Consider the following 18,353-nt stretch of genomic DNA (forward strand, 5'->3'; position numbering starts at 1 on the left):
GAGCCTTTGTCTCACTGTTGGACGGTCTGAGATCGATGCAGGTGGGGGCAGGATTGTTGTTTGCAGATGCAAAGACAGAATATATAAATCACCCTAGTGAATATGTATGCTGCTAAAAGCAAATGTGACTCATTTTATGTTGACTTAGTCAGATTACTGACTCCACTATGTGGACGGAGGATGTAAATTGGTGGGGATTTTAGCAAGGTGATGGTGGGATGATTAAATAGGTCTTACGGTGGGGCACTGGCTCACTTGTAACCCATTTCTTCACTAAAATCCCTTCTTTTGACCTATAAATTGGCGGACCTGTGGTAGAATACTCACCCACAAGTGATTATACATTTCTTTCTCCCACTAATGAGACTCATACTTTTCAAGATCCTATTGGAAGGAATGCTGGGAGCTCGCATTGGGAAATCGGATTACCTGCCACTCAATCATGAATATTTCAATAATATGAACGATATGGTATTCAATAAAGAATTAAGTGACAACCATTAAGAAGGGATAAAGCTTTTTGAGATAAACCATGGTTGGGTGAACCCATGCCGTGCTTTGGGAGAATATAAGAAAGGTCATATGGGGCCATGACTTTTAATTGCATAAAATAAATGAGAGAAAAACAGAATTCTGAGGGCAGCCTTGAAGAGGGCAACACTTCTATGTAGCACCTCAAAGAGCATGTCTGATTTGATTTGGGGGACACAGTGAGATTGCATGTATATCTTAGTTTGATCCTGAATAACCAGTCCAAGAAGGCTAGGTTGTGTTACTGATTGCTCTGTGAACCGGGTGAATTGCCAGGCAGGGTACTGGTGCACGGCCTGAGGTGTTAGGTTGACTAAAGGGCAATGGTGTCTATAGCCTCTGATGGTGGGGGGTGTTTACATCTGGTAAAAGCATTAATGATGCATTTCAATAATTTTCAGAAGCTTTATAGTGATCCAGAGACTACCAGTGAGGAGATATGATCATACTTTCTTTAAGTGAATCCCCTGGCCATTTTGAATGTAGAGGACTCCAGTTTCATGAAAGAGGTAATGATGACTGCGGAAGTCCCCCTAGTGTCAATGGTTTGGAGAAGAGCAAGATCCCTATTATATATGGTTACTCAGTCAAATATTTCTAGGTACGCTTGGATCTACTTACCCTATTACAGCTTTAGTTTCTTAATGAGATCATCCAGGAAGGCAGTTCACCCCCACAACATGCTCATGGGGATAATATCTCTAAACCTGAACAAATATAGCCATTCAACTAGCTGGCCAGGCTAAAGGCATATTACACTGTCTAATGATGATCACAGGATCCTAAGGCTTGTGTTATACACATGGACAAGATAATAAGGGGGTTGGTCGACAAATCCCAGGCCTGGTTCATTGAGGGTCAATATGGATAAGATCATTTCAGATGAGTAATTGATTTGATGGCATTCCATGGGTTGGGTACCACACTGGTAGAAGCCATTAGCAACGATGCTGAAAAAACTTTTGATCAGGTGATGTGGTGTTTCCTGAAGCCACCCATGGCCAAGCTTGCACTCATGAATGATTTTGTAGACTTGATTTGAACCACGTAGCTGTAGTGCAATGACATGGCCTATGGCAGGATTAAGTGACTTTCAGTTGGATTACTGCTGTCACAAAAGTCACTGGGCCTCATTACGACCCTGGCGCTAAGGGGTCTGCGCCAGCGTTAGCTGCGCGGACCCCTTACCGCCAACTACGAGTTCCTGGAGCGCCATGGTCATTTTTCCGCCCGCTTTTTGCGGGCGGAAAAATCCATGGCGCTCTGGGACCTTGGTGTTAATTACGCCACCGTATTTTACGGTGGCGTAATTAACTCCTTCCCCACTCCCATTGAGCCCTATGGGGCCGAAATGGGAATGGGGAAGGGTAAATGGGTCAATGGGGACTTACCGCCCCGCCGACCTCGGAATGGGGCGGTAAGTCCGCCATCCGCCATGGCGTAAAGGGACTTTGCGCCATGGCCGGAAAGTCCGTCGATGGCGGAAAAAATCCGCCAGGGTCGTAATGAGGGCCACTGATGCAATGACAAATAGGTGTCTCTCTGTATCACCAAAGACAAAAGGAGAGACTCTAGGGCTTAAACATTGATTCAGCCATCCCTGGGACAACAAACAAAAAAATACGATATAGACCCATTCAACAGAGCAAAGTGTAGGTGTAACTCAGAAATCTGAACATTTGATCATATGGATTACTGTTAACCAACATCTAAAAATATAGTTATGCTACTTTACATGTGTGTTTCACACTACCAAAGTTTGAGTCTTCTATTATTTTTCATATGAAATAAACCCTGAAGAAGTTCTGTTAATTGTATTAATGTACGTGTAAGAATGAAACATGTCTGGCTAAAGCCAGCTGCATTTTTGAGTAGCTGCATCAGAAACCATTAGGCGGTACTTCCTGCTACTTCATAGTGGCATGGAAAATTGAAGACTCAAACTGTGTTAGTGTGACACAGACATGGAAAGTGTATAACTGCATTTTGTGAAGTTGGTTAGCAGCACACATTTCACAATGCTTTCTTAAATCGTGTGATTTAATGTTGAGAAAGTGTATGTTACTGCACAAGTCCCTTTAATGGGGTGCACACGTCACTTTTTCGATTAATTAGTTTTATTTTGTAACATAAATGGTGTGAATTAAGTATACATTTTAGTTACAGTGTTTCTGAAGTTTGGCATTCTGTTTTGTCAACATCAGTAGCTAGTAACTAGCGGCACATCTGGGTAGTGGCACCTGGAGTGATCACCAAATCTACATGATCGAATGTTCTGGACATTATCTTATTGCTTAGTCTATCTGTATCAGTCATGTGTGGGTTATTTCATCTGGAGAGGATGCCGGACCTTTTGAAGATGCTGACCATCTCTGCTGCAGTGGTGGACTAGGTTGTGGTATTAGCAGGTTCAGCTGGAAGCATATATGCCACTCCCTGCATACTTCGAAAGTGGGCTTGAAACTACAGCAGAAGAGATATGCCTTCTGTAAGTGTTGGATGCCCATTAAGATGTCCAGATTTACATAATACCTATGGCCTAACCTCCACCAGAGACAGTGAAAACGCTCACCTGTGGCAGTTTTGCAGCAGAGAATATTGCTGTACCCGATGCAAGGCTTTGGAGACAGATGAATCTCTGTATTTAATACAAGAGACCCCACTTGCCCTGAGCCACTCACAAGTTTACTTTTAGAGAGCAATATTGTTGTGAATCTACCCAAGAGCAAATAGAAGCCAATGTGTATCACCCTGGTGTTAATGATTAACATTAGATGTTATCAATAACATTCCAACACAGTGTTATCCCTAAAACAACAAACATGTACATGTGCAGTATGTTTTCTTTTTATACTCATGTATAGAAATACACATAGAATAATTTCACTGTTTTGTTTGTTTGGCTTTATGAATATTTATTTACTTGTAGAGATAATATACACGCCTTAAAAAAAGTACAGTAAAAAAATATGTAGCCCACAGTATAATATATTTGAATATAGTCAGAGCATCCTACTGTTCTCCTATTTACTTCTAGAAATCTAAAACAACCGGCAACGAATTGAAAATGTGAAAAGTCATCTAAAACTTGGCACAGTAACATTTCTAAATACTACCCATATTAGTGTTGTTAGTATTAGCGACCCTGTACACAGGTGAGGTTAACCCAACCCCTGTAAACCCATTAAATCGAAAGTGTTAAATAAATTCAATCAAAACCAATGACTACTAAGATGTGTTGCTCGTGCCCTCCCGCCTTAGGACAGCTTTACTGCACGGCCGTTCCACACTAACAACCGATTTTACTCACCTTCGCATGTGTTAGTTTGCATTGTGTTTGCCATGTTTTCTCTCTTTTATAATGAAGGGTAGAATGGCGTTATCTGAAATATTGTCCATGTTTCCTATTTGCATGATCTGAAACACATTATCCATTTTCCAAATTCCGTGATTTTGAAATGTCCTTTTCTAGTTACTTGATTCCTCTTTCTGCTGGCTGCTCGACGTTTGCCGCGCTATTCGGTATTGTTTTACTTGCCTTTCATATAATAGGTTGGAAATAAAAGAGATTGGTACACACAAGAGGCTTTCCTCTATCTATGATATCACAAGTGATCGCTACTTACTGACATCAGGTGACTATTTTCCCAGAGCTACTACAATGTTTGTTTGTTTTATTACTTGTATTGCGCACCAGACCCAAGGGTAACAGGGCGCATTGCGTACGACAGTTTACAGCTTAGTTACACTAACACACGGGTACATATAAAAACAGTATATACAAATAGCAGGCACAAAATGTACAATAATTACAGTATCTGCTCAGTAGGACAATAAATACTGAGGGCAAGTATGTACAAAAATACAGGTTGGTTAGGCGGTGGGAGGTCGGGCAGGGTTGGTCAGGGGTGAAATGCAGACAGTTTATTTGTCCGCCTCTTTAATACAGCTTATAAGGTGTTGTCGTAAGATAGGGTTATACAATGTAAACAATATGTAAACAATATGTATGTAAACAATAATATGTTTATTCAAGTAAGAAGTGGTCTGAAGATTCAGTTTGCTAATGGGACCACTTTCATTTTCTAATTGACGGGAATAATACATATAAGATATGAATCTTTTCATGCATTAAATGATTTATTTAGGAGATACTACAAAAACCCTAATCCTTCCCAATAAGGGAACGGATTCTTGGTGAAAGTTTAGAACCACTAGTATTTGTGATCAATGGAATGCAGTGTTTGAGATAAGTGAAGAACCTTCCACGGATTCTGTGTATTGGACATAGTAACATCTGTCTAACCCAATGTAATTTTAATGTACATTTTGCCATGATGTAACCTGTAAGTTTCGTATTTCCTTGCCACTGCGCCCTGTTACCCCTGGGTCTGGCGCGCATAAAAAGTGAATAAAACAAACAAACAAACAAACAATCAAGGAAATAATTGAATGTGGAGGCAGTAGTGACAATTTAAGGTTTTGATTGATTGATAGATTGATATTTTATTTCTATCGCTCTCACACAAGTGTTTCAGAGCGTGTCAAGGCAAGGGAGGGGAACAGGGGAGAACAAAACAGCGATCTTACTAGGCCCAGTGACATTGAGAACGTGCAAGTGCATGGGAGAGGGGGAGGGGAAAAGTGCATGGAAGGGGGGAGAAGTGGAAAGTACGAAGCAGAGGAGAAACAGATAAATAACAATAAATAAATAATAAAGGCAACAAACAGTGGTAATCCAGCCAGCAATTTGCAAGTGCTAGGTTTAAGGCAGCAGACAGAGTAGGTCTGATAAGTGCAGGAAGAAAAAGGGGGGGCTGTATGGGTACAGATACAGACCCCAGTGTAAGGGGTGGCCTGGAGGCAGTGCGGGAGGGTGGCAGGATGAGCAGGTACCTGGGTCCAAAAGACAGAGGGTGGCCAGGTGCATGGTGCCAAGAGAGAACAGATCAGCAAGGGAAAGGGGGAGCAAAGACAGAAGAAAAGAGGAAGGTCTTGAGGTGCTTCCGGAACCGGAGATGGTTCTCCTCAAGTTTTAGACTTGGCAGGGAGGCTGTTCCAGAGGCAGGCCCCAGCCGCAGACAGAGATCTACCCCCAGCTTGTTTCTTAGAAAAACGGCTGACCCTGAGTGAGTTGGAGGTAGAGGAGCGAAGAGCTCGAGAGGGGAGGTATTTGCGGAGGGATAGCTGAAGGTATTTTGGACCCAGGACCCAGGCCCCAGGTTAACAAATTCCTCAGCTACATTTCTAAAATATAATGCCCCGACCCTCCCAAAAAACCTTTTTATCTAACAATCTAGTCAGAAGATTCTAACTGCCTCTCAGCAGAAATGTGTTACCATATCTTCCTCTGATACCTGAGTCTTGAAGATGAAACTATTCTACAATATCTGTTAGAGAAGATTGTTTTAATAAATAAATACATTAAGTTCAAGGTAAGGGAGGAGGGGCAGGACGTATTTCCTTTGTAGGTGGATCTTTAAAAGAAATGTATATAATGAGCCTGTCTTCCCATCCCTGACAAGGATGTCAATTTAAAATATTTCCTAGTATTCTTTGCTTTTACCACACTTCATATGGCCACCCCTTTCCACATTCGCTATTGGCAATGCTTGTTCTAACGATGGGCACATTCACTCATGTGCAGAAGGATCGAGGACTCCAGGTCTATGACCATCCTGGGTTACTGGGCCAAGGTGGGCAACATATGCACAATGGTAAAAACGGGTTTGTACCAAATGAGACAACGAGGTGTTCCTAGACACTTGAAATTGCCATGGGGGTGGAGATCCAATGCCCTCGGGTTTGCCTGACTGGAAGGTCTCATCACGTGCCACATCTGGTAATAGACAGTGATGAAGGACTAAAATGTTTATGAAAAGGGTCATTGTTTTGGTGGGAGGCAGAATCAGTGTGCCATAAGGCCTAGCAGCAAGGTTCTAGAATCTTCTCCAGTCAAATGGCCAGTGACCTATAAAGGTTTTGGTGGAAGGCAGGATCAGTGGCCACAAGGCCTAGCTGCAAGGTTCTAGAATCTTCCCCAGTCAGATGACCTGTGGACGATAAAGGCAAACGGTCTGGAGGGTGAGTCACTTCAATTAGGTGGGGTCCGTTGGATGAAGAAAGCTGCTTTCCTTGACTTGCAAGCCTATGAATAACCCACCTCAGTTTATCATCAACTGAAATTGATGCATAAGCCTGGTTTCTCTCGTGGTTTTCATGCTGCAACTCAGACTTCTTGTTCAAAATGGGTTCTCTGCCAAGGTTGCAGGCACCCTCCTCTCGAACGTCGCAGTGTGCAACAGAAAGAATGAATAAAGAATCCTGGTTAAAAAAATCTAAGACGAGGTGGGGAGAAAGTTGACTTTAAGTGGGGCATTTGCATGGGCGAATCAGAGAAGCCAAGAGTTTTTATGATGGTTAAATAAGACGCTGTTTTGTCTCAGGTTTACGCTAATATGAGTTGGAGATTCTCGGTCAGTTATCTGGTTTTGTTGTTTAGTTTTGCCTAGCTTATCATCATGATTATGGTTGTGATACATGTACTGTGTCCCGGTATAAATTTGGCACATTATTGGAAATCTTAAATTAGGTAAGCCTGGTCAGAGACTGGTATTCTCTGACCTCTGGTTTGGTAAAGGGCTTGTGTATCCTAAACTATTTAAGGAGTTTTAGTTTAGGTAGCAAGTGCAAGGGGTAAATACAATGTGGCACACTAGGTAACAGAAAGTTATATTCTGCTTATGAACCACTGAGGACACCTCTGCTGAGTCTCAGTAAGACCTGCTCCATTTTCAGGACTGCCCAAGAGTGGAGATCCAGTATTTGTGATACAGAGGCAAGTATGACAAAGTAAGTGGTTCTAAAGCAAGGGCAGGCCTTGGCAAGGAACAGTCTAAGCAGCTGGATGTACAACCCAAGGTAACACTTGCTCCCTTTATGTACCCAACTGTAGTACCACTATGTTTCAATTTCTCATTGTCTGGCAATGTCTGGCACCTGTTAATGCAGGACCACCGACACACTCAGTTCCCAGTACACAGTACTTTTAACATGGAGTTGGTGGCTTTAAGGCACACTTTGAGGTACCTGAAAGAGAAGATGAGTCTTAGACAATGGAGTGTATATGCCACATGGCAAGAAAAATAAATAATGCAGAAACAATCAGAGGACAGGGCAGGTTTCTAAGGGGAAAAGTGACGTGCAGGGAATCCACTATTCTCTGCCCGTAAATAGCAGAGGAAGCGAGTCTAAGGAAGATATTATTGATTTCTTTACTAATGAAAGCACTGAGAGTGGCACATCCAAATGCCCTGACACTGGCAACCATTCAAGCATTTCTCATATGGCCACAAAAAGTGGCAGCATCTGCTATGCCAGTGAAGCTAGGAGTGAGTATCTCAGTTGCTCTTGGTTTTGTACAGATGCATATTAAACCTCCGTCGTATACACCGTGTTTGAGACAACCTTAGGGCAATGCTGGGCCCCCTGTGGGAGAAAGAGAAGATTGCTGCTTACTTCTAATATTTCCTGGACTTTTGGGTAGTTGTGTTTATCTTAGCAAAGGAGTTTCCCAATATCAGAGGATAATCTCAATATTGTATTAAAGAGATTATTATTGTTATACATTGTTATAATCCTACTTTGGCTGATAGGAATCAGTTTAGGAGGGTGACTATGACTTCTGAGATTAAACATAGGTTGACACAAACCACTGATTGGCCAGTGACAGACCCAGGCACTGACAATGCCCTGGAAAAGTCCAGGAATAGGTTGATCTCCTCTATTCCTAAGGTTTTCCCCTGAAAAACTGATTGGGGCAAGAACAGAAACAGCAACAAGAACAAGGGTAAATAAGCAGACTATTATTTGGCCTGGTTAAAGATAGTGTTCACTCAGCAATCGGGTATTACCAAACCTGATGAAACAGCAGAAGAAGTGATAACTAACTCCTTTATCTCTGGCCTGCTAAGTAAGATACAAGCAACTTAAAACAATGTGTGTATATGTTAGAATATGGTAGTAGTGACACACCATTATGTAGTGCACCAGCAATAAATAAGTATGATCTTGAATTCAACTTAAGTGACTGTAGTTACAAAACTTGCAATGTCAGACAAAGGTACCCCATGGGGATTGGTAAGTATTTCACGGCAGTATTGGGGGTAGTGGCGTGGGCAGAGGAGTCCCCAAACCAACCAGAAAAAAGGAGAACAAGGATATAGCATAACATAAGGTGTATTTGTTGAGTGCACATTCACCCCCAGGGGGTATCTTGGTGCTATTGACAGATAACAGATGTTTATTGTCACTCATCTTAATGATACTCATCTAATTGACCTCGGAAAGAATTGACCTGCTGTGATTCAAACCTGTGACGATGTGGTTAAACACAGACCACAGACCAAACTATCCTTTGAAAAATAACATAGGGCAATAGCATGCTTCATTGTTCTAATAGATCTTTAAAGGGATAAAGGTTTTAAATATATCTTCCTCGTATCTAGGTAGTGAGGGTTGATCAGCATAAAATGAAGAATAGTTTTGACCTGAACAGCACAGAATGGGCATACATCGGGATTATCTTTGTTCCATTTATTTCACAGTTACGCCACAGAGTAAATGCGCATTTGCAGTTTAGTCTATAATAATCTCATTGATTCGATGTACACATTATCTAAATACTCCTCATATCTAAAAGATTGTTTGCATTCCCAGGACTTTCTTGATAAGGTGGATTTATTAACTCCTTCCACCTTGGCCAAAAATTAATTTTACACAGAGAGCTTGGTGGTATTATTCATAATCTCTGGTGTGTTCCAGCATTTGCTCATCCCAATCATAAACAGCTCTTTCTTGATCTGAGCGAAACATGGCCACGAAGTTCCACCTGCCTGTGTCACGACATCAACCAAGACTTCTCTCTACTTGGATACCCTCGATGTAGTCCATAGCCTGACACAGTAATAAATTGGTTTTGAGTTACATAGCGGGTCCAGCCATTGGAAATGTGTTTCCAGATAGAACGGCCTGAAATGTTTTTGTCAAACATGTTCTCAATAGTTGTCAAACAGCTACAGATGGCAGCCCTAGAGTGATGCCTGTCTTGCTTGAAGTTTATAAGCTTCAATTGGGACCTTCACTGCCCCCTTACCCTGTTCTTTTGTGAATCTGGCTATGGCCCCACTGTATATGGCCAGCTTTACCCCTGCCTTTGGATTTGAGCATTCCACTTACAGTCATCCTTCACCCTGAAGCCTTGGTAATCAAAACTGACTACCTGTTCTATTGTGTCTCCATTTAATTCTAAGCTAATCTTAGCCTTGCTCTTTGATCTATTCATTCTAAAGGCCAATATCTTGGTTTACCCTACGTTGATCGTTAGCCCATTTGCACTACCAAACTCTCCAAAAGTGGTCTATTGAGATTTTAGCCCTAACAGGGTAAGTGATATGAGGACTGTTCATCCTCATACATGAGAATAGGGAGGTTTTCTCCTGCCAAGACTGGGGCGTTAGCGGATAGTCCTATCAATTTCTCAATTATCCCATTAATAAAGAGACAGAATAATTGTGGGGCAAAAACTCACCCCTGGCTACCCACATATGGATTGCTACAGTTTTTGTAATATTGCCATTGACATTCCACATAACTGGCTCTACATTATTGGAATAAAGAATCTGAATTGCTCTTACCCGATTGTAAAAATAAATGTACCTTGTATTGCCATGAAAAAAATGGGTTTGCTCTTGTTGCACTGATACAAACACATAACCCATTGCATATTATAGCAAATAATCAAATCCAGTAGAAGCAGGCATGTCGCTTGCTGTGGGTCCGTAGCTCCATCTGAAAAAAGTGTAAAGCAGTCTGAAAATATTGCTTAAGGATTGACCCTGGAAGCAACTGTACCCAAGTCGGTAGTGGTGTTGGTGCTCAAAACCAAAACACAACACATGTCTGTTTCCCATACCAACAAGTATGCTGTTAAATTCTTTGAACAATACTTTAATCCAATGTTCTGTGTTAAATCCAGCATCCCTACTTCTCACTCCCCAGAATGGTGAACTAAATGAACAGAACACGATGACTGTGTTGCTATCACTAATTTCCTCTTAATTCTTCTGAACGATCTGACTCATACTCCTTTAGATAATCCAGCTCTCATATAATTTATGGATGGGCCATGTTATCAAGATCAGAATGGTTATCAGCAAGGAAAAGTAAGACTCCGTTAGGGCATTGCAAGATAAGTGTGTGAGTGACAGAGGATGGATTCAGGTTCAGGTACCTTACTCCAATGATCAGGAAGTTGTTCCCAACTATCCAAGAGCTTGGAAAAAGAGGACATAGTGATGGGAGACAGTTGAAGATGATCAGCATAGTGTCTGTGCCTGCTCCCAGCACCAACCGTAGCTTGGAATATTGGGTGGTGTGCCCTAAGTCCACTCAGGTGTACAATCAAGTCGGTGGGAGAAAGAGTGAAGGCTAACAGAAGACTTGTTTCTTGTCCTTGCAGCTTCCATTGAGTGGACATTTGAGAGAAGCAGATGTACATCTCACTCATGGAGCCCACCCCTCACCTCTGTCATATTGGAAGAACAGCAAGAAAGCACTGCGCGTGACACCAGGTATAATCCCAATACTGCATCGAAGATATGAAAGACGTCATGCGCTCAGACAACCGTATCATATGTATCCTCAAACTGATGTGGTAGAAGGAAGTCTGCAGACACCACTAGACACAGAAGAACTATAGGTAAAGTCTGGCAGGTGTAAAGTGACATCATGAAGAGAAGAAACGAGTACGAACTGAAATGATAAATGCATACTTAAAGAATGAAGATGTGAATAATGGAACAAAGTGAACATACATGCCAATACAAAAAAATCATATATGCTGAGAAGATAAGTGAGAAGAAATGCAGTAGATGTATATAAGCAGAAACGCAAGGTAGATGAGACATATAGAAGCTTGATAACACAGGTAAAGAAGCCATGTTGAGAAAATGGACGTCGGTTCCGTATAACAGTAAGCGAGAAACCTGAAGGAGAAAGACCAAGGCTTCAGAGCTAACAGACATAGGAATACAAATTCATGCACGAATAAAGTATATTAGTTTTGCTCTGGATGAAGGATGCCACAGCAAGAAGCAACTGCAAGGCATGAAGGCAGTCAAAGAGGATAAAATACATACGAAGAATATATTTCTCTTAGATTCAGAAACGGAGTGAACATTTGCAAGTACCGAGTATTGTACATTCAAAGATGCAGAAAGCATATGCAATATGGAGCAACCAAGTCTCCAAAGGCCCAGGAGAGTAATAGCACCCAGTATAGTTGAATCAAATAGCACCAAAGAGAAGGCCATAATGGACAAAATCATGGTGTCCCTACACGTGGTGCATGACCAGAAAACAAGGCCTATTCATAAAGCTCCAGACGAAGATAGCAATGTACCTTCACTACCTTTAAATATCTGAGGAAGAGAACAGTCAGCAAGGTCAACCAAAAAGAAGAACCCTTGGCATAGGGCCTAACTGATGAGTTAATTAGCCAAGTGGGCAGTTGTCTGACGTTATTCACCACACCGGGTTTAGTTTTGCTTACGTGCTGCTAACGAGCCGAATGTCCAAGATTGGAGTAGAGTGCCAACCAATCATGCGGGTGTGTATATGTAATGGTGGACTACACATTATTTTAGAAGTCAATCTGTTGCTGTTAATCTGCTATTATCTGTATTAAACATGGTTAGTGGTTGTTCAAGGCATTCCTCCTTAATAAGGGACAGCCAATGATGTTACTAACACCTAAATGAACTACAGGTAAATATGTTCCCTTAACCAATCCCTCCGCCCGATAGGTTTTTACTGTTGTCACGTAGGATGACGTCACAACTGACATGCATTGAGGTATAACGCCTTTAGTGTAATGGAAATGCTCTGAGAGTGTGTGAGCAGTGATTTCTTTTATGCTCATCAGGTTTCCCTACTTTATTGAACTGATAATAAAGTCGTATTTTTCCACATTCTTTGAGTCTGCCCAGTTATTTGGGCCTGAGATAATTTATTTTCTAATCCCTTCCAGCACTTGGAACGCTCCAGGTGCTACTGCACACATACATTATGGAGAAGGGAAGTGTTGCATCCTGCTTGCCAGTTTCTGCATTTTCTGTGGTTGCTATGTCTGTTTGCCTTAGTGATTTCATGCTGTGACTTTTCAGTTTGGCAAACCCGAACTTCTCTGAGTTCTTAGGTAACCACATATATTAGCAGGGAGAGCAGATATCCCTCTGTTTCTTGAATAAACCCACTTGATCCTTACCTGGAGCGTCCAGTGTTTTCTCACCTCTGACTACAACAGTTTGTGACTGTAATGCAGAAGTGGCCAAAGGATTGTGGTGATCCCCATGTGGATACATGAATGGATATATAAATATTATCATTTGCACGCATGCTAAGTTATTTCTGGCTTCATCCATCAACTTCTACAAGACTCTTGCTCATCCTCCTTCAAACCTTTCAGTGCACCACTTCTCAGACCCTGACCACACCACCACAAAGTACCTTTGGTAGTCAATTTACAGAAGTTTGGCCTGTCTCTCTGTTTTAAAAGACACGGGGTGTCATTACGACCCAGGCAGTAAGTACGCCAACTTTACCACCATGGTGTAAACTACGTTTACACCATGGTGGATGGCGGATTTACCGCCCCATTCCAAGGTGAGTGGGGCGGTAAATCCCTATTTCCCATTTTACCCTTCCCCATTCCCATTTTTGCCCCATAGGGCATAATGGGAGTGGGGAAGGCGCTAATTACGCCACCGTAAATTACAGTGGCATAATTAGCAGCAAGGCGGTTTAGCGCCCTGGATTTTAACGGCTGCTAAAAGCAGCCGTTAAAATCGGAATCAGGCGTTAAGGGTTAACGACGGCGTTAACCCTTAACGCCTGAGTTGTAATGAGGCCCACTATCCTCCTCTCCAGGTTCACATAGTAGAAGAATTACTGGTGAATGATTAAACAATTGATCAAAGAGTGGCATTTACACTAGAACATCAGGACATAGCTCCAAATTTGGAGTGTGAATAACACCAAGTCTTTTTATTGGAGGGTTTCTTAGAATAAGTTGGGCTTTTCAATTATGAAACATGTTATACAGAACAAAGTACATTACACTATACGTTATAAGGATGCTAAACATCCCCAAGCAATTCAGACAAGTCGTTTTTATGGAGATGACACTCTCATATGCATTATAGAGAAATCAATCAAAATACATTAATGGCATGACACATGAAAAAGAGCACCTGTGTACATATAAATCAGTATATATGTATACTTACAGTGAACATCAAGAGTAATCACCTCGGATTTCTTAGAGGCAATTTTGTTTATCGCTTCACATTGATACAATCCAGCCTCTTCTCGTTTGATATTGTCCAGCGGCAATGTCCTATCCTTTGTAGTGTGGAGGAGCTTATTTACTTTGTACCATTTGTATTGATAAACCACTGGATTGGCTTCAGCAGTGCAAGTCAAGGTGACTCTGCTCTCTTCAATGATCCATGTCGAGGGATCCATCAAAATCATCACATTTCTTGGGGCATCTAAAAATTAGATACACATATTTCTTCTTAAAGACTTCCAATATGCAAACTATGGAGCAATTTCTAGCAGGGTTACATGCAAAGGGCAGAAGGATACAAAATGAATAAAAAAATATGGCATAATGTCAAAATAAACCTATTGCAATTTCAATGGGCAACAAGTAAAGCATCACAAATGATAGTTGACATAATGATAGGTTCATACCTTTAGTAGGAAAAACTAAACAAGGAGAAAAATCAATCAAACAGAAAACATTGAAAGTAACAAGAAAAGGTGAAAAATGAGCCAGCAAAAAAGGGAACAACAAAAATTTTAAATTATGCTAGAAATAAAAAAGGTTGAAAATAGTTTTGCAACAGCAAACATGGAGAAGAAGCACAGGAACATACAATTTGGAAATTAGTAAGCCGTGGCAAATTTTCTCACAAGAGATCCCTGGCTCCCTTCATCTCCTAGTGAATTTCAATCCCAAAACTGCCTGAATGTCTTTTAAGAGCCAAACATTTTCAGGAGAGCTTCGAGTAGGTTTGGGTGTATTATTAGGGGGGAAACATACAAAAATAACCTTCAATGTATCAGGATGGTAGGGAAAAGTTTGGGGAAAGGGAATCGTCGGTTACGGCTGGGTGAGTGGCTGGCAACTATGAATGTTTTCTAAGCAAGTCATCCTATTAAACTCTGCAGTAAGATATCTCCATAGATGAATACACCTACTGCAGAGATATATATGCAGCGTGGATGTCCCAGGTTTGAATCTGTGTAAGAACTCAGATTTACAGCCTTCAGAAGTTGATGAAATTGGTAAAATTGAAGTGTGGAACTGTAAGCTTGAATGTCAGACCCGCAGTGTCAGTCACATGCCACGCTTGTCTTGTCATCAATTCTTAATTAATTATTAATTTGTATCATATTAAAATACCGGGAATGCATGCCAGACATTGATCTCTGAAAAGCCTTTAGGGCTGTGTAACGTTTAGTAATGCTTCTAGTTTAATCCTGTTGCATTTGCTTCCGTGAGCATTACTGACTTTATTCAATAATTGGGAAAGCCCATGGCTGCAGGTCAATGACCTCAGAAAGGCCAGTAGGGCTCAGACATATTCAATCACATGTCAAGCATTCATGAAGTAGATGATCTGTAAATGAACATAGATTTGCTTAAAGCGATGCCAGTTAGACAAGAAGAATTGTAAAGCTGGGTTTCTGGACTGGGTATCTGACCTTAACTGCTCCATCTCAATTATCCAAAATGAACCCGTAGCCTGGTCAGACCATCATCTTATCCTATTCTCCATCCCTGGATCCTCTCCAGCCAAAGTCACCTTCGCACCCCCCTTGCTATCCAGAAACTGTCGTAACATAACCATTGACAGCCTCCAGACTCCCATCAGCGACATCCTCAACAAGACTAAATTCAGCAACTTTGATCCACCCAACTTGGTAGACCTCTACAATACTGCATTCCGAGTTGGGCGCAAAAGGATTACTGGAACCGGTAAGGACACCAGTGCTGGTAATCCCTTTGCGCCCTATTCCGATGTCCCTTAGCGGTTCCCTCCTTTAAAGCCTGGTTTTACCAGGCGTTGTGGACGGGACCCGTTAAGGGACTTCGGAGCTAATAAGGGTACCGCAATATGCAGTACCGTTATTAGCTACTTCCCCATTCCCATTGAGCCCTACATGGGCTCAAATGGGAATGGGGAATGGATTTTTCAATGGGGACTTACCGGTCACACAAAGGTTGGACTAGACCGGTAAGTCCCCATTGAACCAGGGCGGAGTTGGTACCGGTATGGGAGGTAGTCATGGCGCAAATAGCCCCATGACTACCTCCATACTCGGAATGAGGCCCAATCTCTCTCTTCGGCTGGGGCCTCCCTTTGGAACAGCCTCCCCGCCTCCCTGAAACATGAGGAGAGCCATCTTCTCTTCCAGAAGCACCTAAAAACCTTCCTCTTTGCTTCTGCTTTCTCTCCCCCTCTCTCCTGCTGAAGTCCTGGCTGATAATGAGACTTCATAGGTTACCTTGCCAGACATCTGATCTCGGGCCCAAGCCATGCCAGATGCACGCTTGCGCTGCCTCCCTGGCAACCCCTGTACCTGGGGACTGTTTTCTGTATCCCTACAGTCTCCAAATCAGCACTTATGTCTGCACTCACCCTGCACTTGCCACCAGCTGGTTGTTCTTTATTTATTTTATGTTATTATTTATTATCCCATGTACTGCACTTTCCCCTCCCCCCACCCGCACTTTTCTTTTTCTCCCTTCTCTTGCACTAGCGTGATCAATGACACCTGGTCTAGTAAGATCATTTTCTGTCTTCCCTCTGTTCCCCCTCCCTTGCCTCTTCGCGCCTTGAAACACTTGTGTATAGGCTCGTTATAAATGTCATATCATATCATATCATATCATATCATATCATATCAATAACACTCTTAAATCTGCACTTGATATTGTAGCCCCTCTTAAACGCAGGAAAGGCAAACCATTGGATCACCTTAATAAATGGTCACTCCAGAACTAAAGAGTCTGAGAAACACAAAAAGATCAGCTGAATCCACCTGGCGTAAATCCCTGTCCATCCTCAACAAAACTGCATTTATGTCAGCCTCCCCTATTTACAAAGCAGCTATCCTTTCTGTTAAAAAAGAAACCTACAACTCCAGAATCCACAATGGAAAATCCCCTGCTAATGAACTCTTCAGCATCCTAAAAGAGCTTGAATCCCCTGCACTGCACTGCAATCAAGATGCAGAGTGGTGTACCAAATCCAGCAAGCTCTTGCAGACACAATCACTCCTCCAAAATACGCTCAATGCTAAAAAGGCAAGCCTCACCCTTGGTTCCCAGACTGCCCCTGACCAAGTCAAAACTCCTCATCCATGCACTCCTTTCACCTTTTCACAAGTAACCTCAAAGGAAGTTGAAGACATCATAAACAGTCTGAAACCTTCTCACTGCCAAGGTGATATTTGCCCTGCCTCTGTGATTAAAGAAGGTGCCAAAGACCTATCCCCCTTCATCACCACGCTGATAAATTCCTCATTCGCCTCCAACCTAACAACCTCAAGGAAGCCTGGGTCATGCCTCTACTAAAAAAAACAACCTTGACCCAAATGTCCCCACCAACTATAGGCCCATCACCACCGTCCCGTTCCTTCTAAAATTTCTGGATCGTGTGGTTTATCTGCAAATTCAGAAGCACCTGTAGGAGAACAAACTCCTTGGACCTGGACTTAGACAATCAGGCTTCAGACCCAGACATGGAACTGAGACAGTTCCCTTGATCTAAAGATCCAAATGGACGAGGCAAAGGACAATGGTAAATTAGCAATCCTCCTACTCCTTGACTTATCTGCTGCCTTCGACCTCGTTGACCACCAAATTCTCACCAAACACCTTAACAAAGCGGCAGCATTTTCCACTAATGAATCTGACTGGGTTAACTCCTTCTTATCAAACAGGACCACCAGAGTCTTCTCCCCGTCAGCTTAAGCAGACCCCACACCGATACTCTGTGGTGTCCCGCAGGGAACTTGTGTGTCACCCACACTTTACAATATATTTACGAAGCTACTCTTCGACCGCCTGGACAATGTGGGTGTCATCTACACTAACTACGCAGATGACACCCAAGTCCTCATTCCTCTTACTGGTTGTTACAACCATGATTCCAAACTGCTAAGCAATATCTATCTCGAAATCCAAGCCTGGATGGCCACTAACAGTCTTTGCCTCAATGACGACAAGATGGAGTTGATGATTGTGGGTACTCAGGTACGCCTGAATAAACTCAACACTCGATACTCTTTCTTCGTTATCGACGGAAATATAATCAACGTCTCTAAAGAGATAAAAACACTGGGGCTCTACCTAGACTCAATTCTCTCTCTCAAAAAACAGGTAAACAGCGTGGCATCCATCACGGCCTATACCAATAAACTGATCTACAGCTGTAAAGTGTACTTATCAACAAGAAGTTGCCTAACGTTGGCTAGAACACTTGCTCTATCTAAACTTGATTACTGCAACGCATTATTCCTGGGCTCGTCTGAATATAACCTAAATAAACTCCAGGTACTCCAAAATAACTCTCTGAGAGCATCACTCAGCCTTCCCAGATCTCGCCATATTTCCTCTTACAGACATACCGCCAACTGGCTACCCATCCGTGACAGAATCACATCACGCACCCTGGCCATCACGCACA

General features: G+C 42.2%; 1 protein-coding gene across 3 annotated transcripts in view; it reads right to left on the reverse strand.

The window, feature by feature from the left end:
• The window catches only part of LOC138450253 (B-cell receptor CD22-like), a 695,432-nt gene that overhangs the window by 167,801 nt on the left and 509,278 nt on the right, over window positions 1-18,353 (reverse strand). For all 3 annotated transcript variants that reach the window (XM_069604828.1, XM_069604827.1, XM_069604826.1), the window contains exon 9: window positions 13,878-14,141. In XM_069604828.1, coding sequence (XP_069460929.1) covers window positions 13,878-14,141 — 264 coding nt within the window. The remainder of the gene's footprint in view (window positions 1-13,877; window positions 14,142-18,353) is intronic.

Source organism: Ambystoma mexicanum, chromosome 1p (genome assembly GCF_040938575.1).
Source record: "Ambystoma mexicanum isolate Mex_15411 chromosome 1p, UKY_AmexF1_1, whole genome shotgun sequence".
Classification (NCBI taxonomy): Eukaryota; Metazoa; Chordata; class Amphibia; order Caudata; family Ambystomatidae; genus Ambystoma; species Ambystoma mexicanum.